The sequence below is a fragment of the Peromyscus eremicus genome, unplaced genomic scaffold (assembly GCF_949786415.1).
Source record: "Peromyscus eremicus unplaced genomic scaffold, PerEre_H2_v1 PerEre#2#chr23_unloc_1, whole genome shotgun sequence".
NCBI classification, from domain to species: domain Eukaryota; kingdom Metazoa; phylum Chordata; class Mammalia; order Rodentia; family Cricetidae; genus Peromyscus; species Peromyscus eremicus.
In genome coordinates, this window is record NW_026734287.1 from 1,122,183 (window position 1) to 1,132,730 (window position 10,548).

Here is a 10,548-nt window from a genome sequence, read left to right on the forward strand (position 1 = left end):
CTCATACCTCCAACCCGCTTCTAACCATAATGTCTATTCTATGTCCCCTTCCCAGAAGATTTCCCCCTGCCCACTTGAGCCCTCCTTGTTACTTAGCTTCTCTGGGTCTGTGGACCATAGAATGGGTATGCTTTACTTTACAGCTATTATCCACTTATGAGTGAGTTCATATCATGTTTGTCTTTCTGAGTCTGGGTTACCTCACTCAGGATGGCTTTTTCTAGTTCCATCCATTTGCCTGCAAATTTCAAGATGTCATTGTTTTTAACAGCTGAGTAATACTCCATTGTATAAATGTGCCACAATTTCTTTATCCGTTTTTATGTTCAGGGACATCTATGTTGTCTCCAGTTTCTGGCTGTTACAAATAAAGCTGCCATTAACATAGCAGAGCAAATGTCCTTGATGTACGATGGATTGTCCCTTGGGCATATGCCCAGGAGTGGTATAGCTGGGTCTTGAGGTAGATTGATTTCCAATTTTCTGAGAAACCACTATACTGATTTCCAAAGTGACTGTACAAGTTTGCACTCTGCACGGGGCTTATAGAGTCTACACCACACCTTACTGTACCTTGGTTCTGGAAGGTTGAACTCATATGCTCAGGCTTGCTCAGCTAGCATTTAGAAACTGAACCATCTCCCGAAACAAAGCTTAATTCTGTAGAGCTCCCTCCAACTCTGTCTTGTTCCCAATATCCTTTCAGTAAAATCATTCTCCAACGATGACATTCAGGTCTCACGTCTCTTTCTCAGAACTCACACCAAAGCAAACACAGAATATCAGATACTTGTGTTTTATATTTAAGATTTACTATATAATTTATTAAAGAAGCTGGTTATATAAGATTGCTGAGGCATAGGAAGGTTAATTTATCCTATGCTATAGTGTTTATGAGTGACAGGTTCCAATTCAAATATGTCTGACTCCCTTTCAAAAGACAACAACAAATCCTCAGAAAACACAAAGATTTTTGGGGTTGTGGACTTTGAGATATCAAATCTTTAGATCCCTATTTGGTGCTACAGGTCCACTGCAGAACAAAGAAATTAGAAGCTCCCCAAAAAGGATGTGAGATTTCATAAAGACAAATCCCAAAGCCCCATCAAAGCACTTGGCTGATAACAGACACTCAGTAAATTCTGTGTGATTCAACACGCATTATAAAAACTGTACACACATGTTTTCACTAAGAAAACACAAAATGTGGCCAGCTTTGGTGGTGAATACCTTTAATCCCAGCACTCTGGAGGTCAAAGCCAGTGGATCTCTGAGTTCAAGCCAGCCTGGTATACATAATGAGCTCTAAATCAGCCAAAGATGCATGGTGATTCCCTGCCTCTCTCTCTCTCTCTCTCTCTCTCTCTCTCTCTCTCTCTCTCTCTCTCTCTCTCAATATATATGTGTGTGTGTGTGTGTGTCTGTGTGTGTGTATGTGTGTGTGTGTATGTGTGTACATATATATATATATAATTATTCATTCTCCCTGACTTTATTTTTTATGAGAATGAGCTTTTATTTTTTTTATTTGTATGTGTGGATTTAGAGACCAAAGGACAACCTCTTCTATCATGTGAGTCCTGGGGATTGAACTCACATCATCAGGCTTGGCAGCAAGCCTCCTTTACCCATTGAGCCATCTCCTCAGCCCCTCTCTCAATTCTTGGCTACTGAGTAAAACAACACTTTAAAGGCCTATAAATATGGCTTTCCTACCATCTATGCTTTCTTGTTTATTTATTATTTTGTGCATGTGTTTCTGTGTAGGTAAATACTGCAGCATACATGTGGAAGTCAGTGAACTGCTTTCAAGGGTCAGTTTTCTCCCTTGGACCAAGTGGGTTATGGGGATCAAACTTGAACTGTCAGCAACTTTGAAGCAAGCACCTTTTCATTGTGAGCTATCATGAGCCCTACATCCACCCTTTCTTCTAAAACTTGCTTTAATCTACACACTTTCATTAAAAAGCATTGTATGGGTCTGTCTTAGGGTTTCTATTGCAGTGCAGAGACACTATGATGAAGGCAACTCTTATAAAGGAAAACATTTGAGAGTGGCTTAAAGATCAGAGGTTAGTCCATTATCATCATGGTGGGACACGATGGCATGGAGGCAGACATGGTGCTGGAGAAGGAGCTGAGAGCTCTACATCTTGATCCACTGGCAACAGAAAGTGAACTGGGTCCCACAGTTGGTGTAGCTTGATCATATGAGACTTCAAAACCTGCCTCCAAAGTGACACATTTCCTCCAACAAGGTCATACCTACTGCAACAAGGTCACATGTCCTAATAATGACACTCCCTATAGGCCAAGCATTCAAACACATGAGTCCACGGGGGCCATATCTATTCAAACTACCACAGTGGCCCAATTACACCTTCTCTTTTGTCATGCTTTGTCTATTTGAAATTAATAAAAACAATAATTGATAAAGATCCTTGTTTGACTACCATACCTTTTTTTTTCAGTTCCACTGGCATTTATGTGTCTTTTTTATCCATTTTATAATCTGTCTGTCTATCTGTTTGTCCATCTGTCTGTCTCTATCAGTGGATTCCTATCTATTATATTCACCCTCATCTTTTATTTGTGTGTATTTGGTGTGTGTGTGTGTGTGTGTGTGTGTGTGTGTGTGTGTGTGTATGCAAAGCAGAGCTCAACCTTGGATGTTACTCTTTTGGAGTCATCCAACCTCTCTGAGCCTCCTTAACCTGAAACTGCCCATTCAGCCAAGCTGGCTAGACTGGGAGACACAGGCATCAGCTTGTCTCCACTTCTACAACACTGGGATTATCAGTTCATGCCACCATGTGAGGCTTTTTATACAAATTTCTGGGCACAAAATTCAGCTCATGCTTGCACAACAAGCACTTTACCAACTGAGCTGCTGCCCTGTATGAACTCCTCTAAAGAGACATTTTAGTATTGACCCCCACTTCAAACAGCTTACTGGACCATAATTTGTGGTATGGCCTGCTGGGAAAAATATTGTAATAGTGAGCTTCGAGCTTAAAACTTCTCTCATGTCCTCCTCAAAGAGCATCAGAAATCTAGAACCTAAAAGTCTTAGTGTTTTGCCCTGATCAATGTAAGGAGTATATTTACCCAGCACTGTATCCAGGGCAACGGTGATTGCAATCTCTAGGCAAGAATATCCCTCCTCAACACTTTCTTCAGAGCCTTAGCAACATCCTTATTCCCCAGCGTATAAATAAGAGGATTCAGAGTTGGAGTAATGATGCTATAGAAAACAGAACCAACTTTGTCTTGCAATGGAGTGCGCTGGGACCTGGGTCTCATATAGGAGAACATGCAAGCACCAAACAAAAGGAAAACCACAAGGAGATGAGAGCTACATGTAGCAAAAGCATTTCTCTTACTCCCAGCTGAACGCATCTGAATGACACTGTGGAGAATGAATCCGTAGGATGTAGAGACAAGAATGATGGGGAGGAGAAGATGTATAATGCTGCTGATATAGGCTGTGTTCTCATACACAGTGATGTCCCCACACACCAACTTCAAAACAGCTGGAAATTCACAGTAGAAATGGTGGATGATTCTCGAACCACAAAAAGGGAAGCTCATCAAGATGGATGTGTGGATTAGGGAGTTCACAGATGCACTCAGCCATGACATGGCAGCCATCATCACTCCCACTCTTCTGCTCATGAGCACAGTGTACCTCAAGGGGTGGCAGATGGCAACATAGCGGTCATAGGACATGAGGGCCAGCAGGAGACACTCTGCACCACCCAGAGACAGGTACAGGAAGTGCTGGATGGCACAGCCCACAAACGAGATGGACTTCTTGCCTGACAGGTAGTTGCTAGCCATCTTGGGAATGGTTGTGAAGACGTGCATCAGATCCATGAGGGACAGCTGGCTGAGCAGGAAGTACATTGGTGTGTGAAGACGGGGATCGGCGCAGATGAGGAGGATGGTGAGGCTGTTGCCACTCACTGCTGTAAGGAAGACCAGCATGATGAGGAGGAAAAGACAAAAGTGGTTGAAGGAGTCATCAAAGAGCCCTTGAAGGATGAAGTCCTCCAGAGAGGTCTGGTTCCACCTCCACATGCTCCGTTCCTCAGCCCCTGAGGGAACAGGGAGAAGACGGAAGTGTCATGCAAGAAACACAGCTTCACAATGAGCACTTCTTTTCTCAAGAAAAATGTGAAGAATATTTTCTCTTTATTTTACATATTTGAAATGTCTTTGTATGTATTCACTGGACATGATACTAGATCATATGTGGACATCTTGTACAAGTGTATGTCTATTTCTAATGTGCAACAATTCTAATATCCAAATCATCCTTTAAAAAAGAGAAATCTCAAACACTTTCTTAAAAAATCATCATCACTGCGAAGTTCTAGAATATCTGCATTCTAATGAAAGCCCAATTTGGGACTGGCGTGATATCTCACCAAGAATAACACACGGTACCCTGCAAGCCTGATGACGCAAGTTTCACCCCTGAGACTTAACTGAAAATTATCAGATGTGGATAGAGAGAAATGCTGTCAAATGCTGCCCTCCAGACATAGTATACCCACTGCACTCATGAACTCACCACAGTTAGGATCACCTGCACAAGGTCAAGTCAGCAAAATCCACCAACATCCATCCCATCAAGGAGTGTAAACCAGACTGAGTAAGCTACAAATAGAAGAAAGAAGAGCTCATGAAGATAGAAGAGGAACGTGATTGAGGAGAGGGAGGAAGGAGTCAGGGTGGGCATGAATGGATACATATGGAATCCTCTGAGGGTTGCTGCTTCTGCATCCTTCTTTTCTTAAAACACTAGCGGGTTTTAGTTCTATAAGGGACAGTCATATGTGAGTCACTGTATTTCATATTGTTCTTCTGCAGAGTCAAGGACACTTTAAAGTAGTGGTTCTCAACATTCTTATTGTTGCAATTCTCTAATACAGTTTCTTGTGTCATGGTTGCCCCCTAACAATAAAAGTATTTTCATTCCTGGTAATTTTGCTACCATTATGAATTGTCATGTAAAGATTTTGTTGGTGACTCACAGATTGAGAACCACTGGTTTAAAGAAACACCAATGAGTAGTAAGATAAAACATAACAAAGCCACTCTACCCAAACCCCGTAGAAAAAGTGCCTCAGATATCTCCTGCATATATTTGTGCCCATCAAATTGTGAATCATGAACAGGAGAAACTAGGATTGCAGCAATTCATCAGCCAAGCTTCCCCATCTATACTTTATCCTTTCCCATCTGAACACTGCTATCATTGGCCACTTAATCTCCATGGTGAAGCCTAACAAACAATTCTAAATTGATCTTACAAGTATTACCCTATCTTTCTTTGGTTTTCATTTTTCCCTCTGCATTGTTTTATAGCAATGTCCATCTGACTGAAACACTCCCTAAAACATGAAGGAGGGAAGATGCTGGTGAGACTCAGGAAGTAAACAAACTTCACACATCTAGGAAAGCTGAAACTTGTAAGAGTCTTAAGGGTCCCTTCCCAAAGACATGGAAACAGTAAAGAGAGGCAGGCTAGGCAGGAGACTCTAAGCAGCCATACTGCTAAGAAGAGACACTCTTCCAGTGTTCTCCCACTCTGTCCCTCCCCCAGCTCAGCCATCCCATTCCCTCATGTTCTCATGCCCCATCCCCTTGATAGAGGCAGATATTATGGGATTAGGCAGAAACTGAGTGCTAGGGAAATTCACAAGAAGTCACAAGGACAACCTCAGACTAGACCATTAGCAATAGTGGAGAAGGTATCTGAACTGGCTTTCTTCTGTAATCAGATTGGTGAATATCCTAACTGTCATCATAAAGCCTTCATCCAGTAACTGATGGAAGCAGATGCAGAGATCCAGTCAAGCACCAGACCGAGCTCCAAGAGTCAAGTTGAACAGAGGGAAGAAGGATTATATGAGCAAGGGGCATCAAGATCATGATGTGGAAATCGACAGAGACAACCAAAACAAGCTCTTAGGAACTCAAGAACATAAGACTGACAGCTGTGGAACTTGCATAGGACCAGACTAGGCCCTCTGCATAGAGAAGACAAATGTGTAGCTTTGTCTGTTTGAGGGTCCCCTGGCAGTGGTATCAGGATCTATCCCTGGTGCATGAGCTGGCTTTTTGGAGCCCATTACCTATGGTGAGTTACCGTGCTCACCCTTGATGCAAGGAGAGAGGCTTGGTTCTGCATCAACTGAATATTTCAGGCTTTGCTGACTCCCCATTGGAGGCCTTACCCTTTTGGAGGGAGGTCTTAGGAGTTGGGGAAGGGTGGATGGGGGCAGAAGGATGAGAGGGGAATCTGTGGTTGGTACAGAAAATGAATGAAAAAATTTCTTAAATAAAAAAAGAGAGAAGAGACTCTCCTACCAACGAGGCTGGCTGCAGGTCATGCAGAGAGCTCCAGGGCTCTGACACTCTCATGAATCATCATGAGTGTTGGGATGAGCTTTTCTGCGATGCAGCTACTTTTGAGTTCTCCCTGCTCCTGCAAGTAGACATTCCCCCATTCTCCAATAAACTCCTTGGTTCACCACATTAAACTTTGCTGTAGTCATTACTCTGGTCTCTCATGGATTCTGGGGTGAATAGACGCTGTGCTGCCATGTGTCCCTGGAGAAAATTTCACACAACACTCACTAAAGACCCACCAAGGTCGTCATAAATTCCAGGTTGTTTATGTTCTCAAGCAAAGAACTCAGAACTAAATGCATTCTTCAAAGAATAATTGAACCAATGAAGAGTTAAGCTATATGTTGACCAAGGCACCTCAATGTCTCATCTTTACAGCTATCACCTTACATGGCTAGCTCAGTCTTATCCTATGAGGATTAACATATGAACCTTTAGTCCAGTAAGATGGTTCCTGGATGAAGGAACCTTCTTCCAAGCTTCACAACCTCAGTTCAACCCATAGAGTCCAAATGATGAAAGAAGAAAACTGAATCTACAGTTGTCCTCTGACCTCCATACACATACCATTGAAAGTCATGGACAAATAAACTAACTAAACAATTAATTATAAAATAAATTTTAAATGAAATAATTTTAGAGACACAAATGAAGTTCTCCTCTGCTACCTCTGGTTACTTCAGTAGTTGAGAGATGTATACACATACATACTTAGCCATGTACTTCTCAATCTCTTACCTCATCTGTATCCAGCCAATGGTCTCAGTGGACACTCATATCAGAAGCACTTCTTAGTATCTGGTTCCTTGCTTCCTCTAGGCATTTCCTGACATTTCCCCCATTCTTCTTCTGGCTCTTCAAAGACCTTTTTCTCTGCCTTCTATGGAAGCTGTCCTCCTGTACTGCCTCTATACTTTCTGACTTAAGGAATAGCTGATGTTGGACAATTTACAAATAAAAGTTTCCAGGATACTGCAAACCCAGCATTATCATACCTGGAATTTCCTCAGCAGAAACCTGGAGTCAGAACAAGCATATGTGTGCAGTGGAGCTGGCAGGAGAATCCACCCTGACACATTCACACAATGGCTACTATTATGCCAAACAAGCCCTCCAGTTAGTGCACCTCACAGTCCTTTCTCTAAGCCTGGACATCTTCACTCACTAATGGAGTTACATTATTTACCCTAATAGCAGCAGCACAGCAGCAACAAGTTTCTCACAGACTATCCACAGTTAGAACTCCTCCAGCAAACAGCACCACAATCTTGCTCAGATCTGTGTCCTTGTCAGCCTATTGGCAGGACAGATTGAGCAACAGGCTTCTGCCACCCATGCTAGTTGGACATCACATGCCAAGTGTTCTCTCTGACTCTAAATCTCTCCTGTAGTCCTTTCTATCTCAGCTCCAAACATTGGGCAACAGGGATTTCCAAAGATGTGATACAGTTTTGATCATCACATTCCCAAAGCCAAGAAAAATTAGAATTTGGGTTTGCCTGCCATTTGGATTCCTAAAGCTCTCTTTATACATATACTCTGCTTCTGTTATTAAGATTGAAATCAGCAGAGCTAGTCAAGAAGGCCCTTTCTGACTCTACAAATGTCACTAAAGACACCAGAATGGACTTGGCCTGGTGTGAGACAGACATGAGGAAAGAGGAGCACCATCTATGAGAAATGAAACCTCTCCAAGCACATGGGACCTATGATGCCAGCTGAGCCAAGATGACAACACTAAATTGGCAGCTTAGGGACTCTTCCACAAAGAGTGCATTCTGCACCTCTCCTGGGAACGCCTACTCCACACACTAGCTATTATGTGCTCTGCCAAGACTTTATTTACTTGGAGTGTGAGGGTTCAGAGAAATAAGGTATCTCTAAAGAGTTGACCATGGGAATAATGTAGACTTAGGCCCTTAGGGATGACTTCACCATGATGAACCATTACTAGAGTCATGGATTCTGGTTTTGGAACATTTATCTCTCTTGCCTCTTTCCATCCAACCCTTTGAGAGAGTCTAAGCAGATATCTGAGAAGGAGGGTGTCCCTAGAATGCTGAGAGAAAAGCAGAGCATGGATATCTGTATCGAAAGACTCTAGAGAATCAGTCACTATGCCAGGAAGCCTCAGGGATCATTCTCTCTCCCTATCCCCTACCTACGATTGGTGTTATAGGTGTTCATGGCCATGATCAACTTTTTACATAGGTACTGTAACTTAATTGATACAGTGCATGCTTAGAATAGTGGAACCCTGAGCATGCATAAACCAAGTGTGGTGTCACAAGCCTGTAATCCCAAGTGGAAACAGGAGGATCACAAATTCAAGGTCATCTTCAACTGACATAGCAGGTGTGAGGTCAGCGTGATCTGCATAGGAACCCATCTCAAAACCAATGGCAAGGTGATAAAATGGTGCCCGAATAAGAAAGCAGGAGATGACACAGAACTGTAGTTAGTTTTATATAAAGGCTTTCCTGGTTCTGATTATTTTCTGAGTATTCTCAGCCAAGTCTGTAAGAAGTATAAGGAAGAAGAGATCTGTGTTTGGAAAGAATCATTCTAGCTACTGTGTGGAAGAAAACACCAGGGACAGGGACACCAGATTATTTTGGTGGAGCTGGACAGAAGGGTCAGATTTTAACGTGCCTGGGTCTCCAGTTTGGAGACCTGAGTTTGAATCCCAGAACCTATGCACAAGTCACACCTGATACCATGCTTCTGTAATTCTAGCATTTCTATAAGCAGATGAGAGGGAGAGACAGGACAGTCCTCTCCCTAGTTTATAGATAGCTGTCTCCTCTTTGTGCCCCCACAGGTCTTCTCCATAAAATCTCTTATTTGTCTATTTGTATCTGGGTAACTCTACCCAGGATGATTTTTTCTAGCTCCATCCATTTACCACTCCACAAGATGTAGCCCACACCTGACATGATTGGATGGCCAAGAACCTGAGATTAGATAGGCCACAGGCCAAGGAACAAAACACAGACTATTGTTCTTCTAAAGGAAATCAGCAGTAATATGATTCCTAATGACATTCTGCTGTACCCATGCATCAGTGCCTAGCTTGGCCATCATCAGAGAGGCTTCCTCGTGCACTATATGGGAACTAATAGAGAGACCTGGGATAATGTGCAGACAGTGGGAGACTTCATAATGTTCAGTCCTAAATGAGAAGTCTTCTAAAACCCCTCCCCTCAGGGATCAGGGAGCTATGTGGAAGAGGATGTAGAAAAAGAGTAAGAGCCAAGGCTGATGGGTAATACCAAGGAAACAGCATCTTCCACACAAAACAGGACTGATGCACATATGAACTCACACAGACTGGGGCACCATGTTCAGGGCCTGGGCAGGTTCGAGCCAGATGGAATCCCGTCCTGAGTGGGGAAGCAGACATGAGTTCTCACCCCATCCAAGAAGCAATTGACACCTGCTCTCAAAGGAAAACTTAGTGATCTCTCATGGAGTCTCCCTGGGTAAAGAAACAATGCTTCCACCCAGCAGTAAATGATCAACAGGAAGTGAACTCAATGGTATAGTTGTAGACTTTGTCTCCTATTGCTCTCTGTGTTTGTTGTCATGCTGCATTTTTGCTTGTATATTATGGTTTCTAGGTTTAAGTTTTTATGACATTTAGTGTGTGTGTGTGTGTGTGTGTGTGTGTGTGTGTGTGTCTATGTGTATGTGTGTGTCTGTGTGTGAGTGTGTGTTTTATGATTTTATATGCTTTTTTAGTTTTTTTTTTCACAACCTGATCCCTGCTTCCCCTTCTTCCTCTTCTCCCAGTCCCTCCCCTCCTAAGTCCCCTCTGCCCTTCCCCATCCACTCCTCCTCTACTTCTATTCAGAGGAGGGTAGGCCTCCCATGGATTTCAACCAAACATGGCATATCAAATTGAAGGCTGGCCAAGGTAACCAAATGTTAGGGAAAGGGTCCCAAAAGACAGCAAAATAGTTCAGAGACAGCTACAGTTCCCACTTTTATGAGTCTCACTAGAAAACCAAGCTACTCAACAGTAAATTATATACAGAGGGCTAGTTCAGCCGCTTCATCTCTATGGACCCCTATGAGGCCAGGTTAGTTGGTTCTGTGAGTTTTCTTGTGGTGTCCTTGACCCCACTG

At 42.9% G+C, this 10,548-nt stretch overlaps 1 protein-coding gene across 1 annotated transcript; it reads right to left on the reverse strand.

Annotated features, from left to right (window-relative positions):
- Nucleotides 1-3,144: 3,144 nt before the first annotated feature.
- LOC131900868 (olfactory receptor 2AE1-like) lies at nucleotides 3,145-4,080 on the reverse strand. The gene has a single exon (XM_059252195.1). The coding sequence runs from the start codon at nucleotides 4,078-4,080 to the stop codon at nucleotides 3,145-3,147; it is 936 nt and encodes a 311-aa protein (XP_059108178.1).
- Nucleotides 4,081-10,548: the final 6,468 nt, after the last annotated feature.

What these genes read in the sequence shown, in the direction of transcription:
- LOC131900868 (XM_059252195.1), bottom strand. Translation starts at nt 4,080, where the DNA reads ATGTGGAGGTGGAACCAGACCTCTCTGGAGGACTTCATCCTTCAAGGG.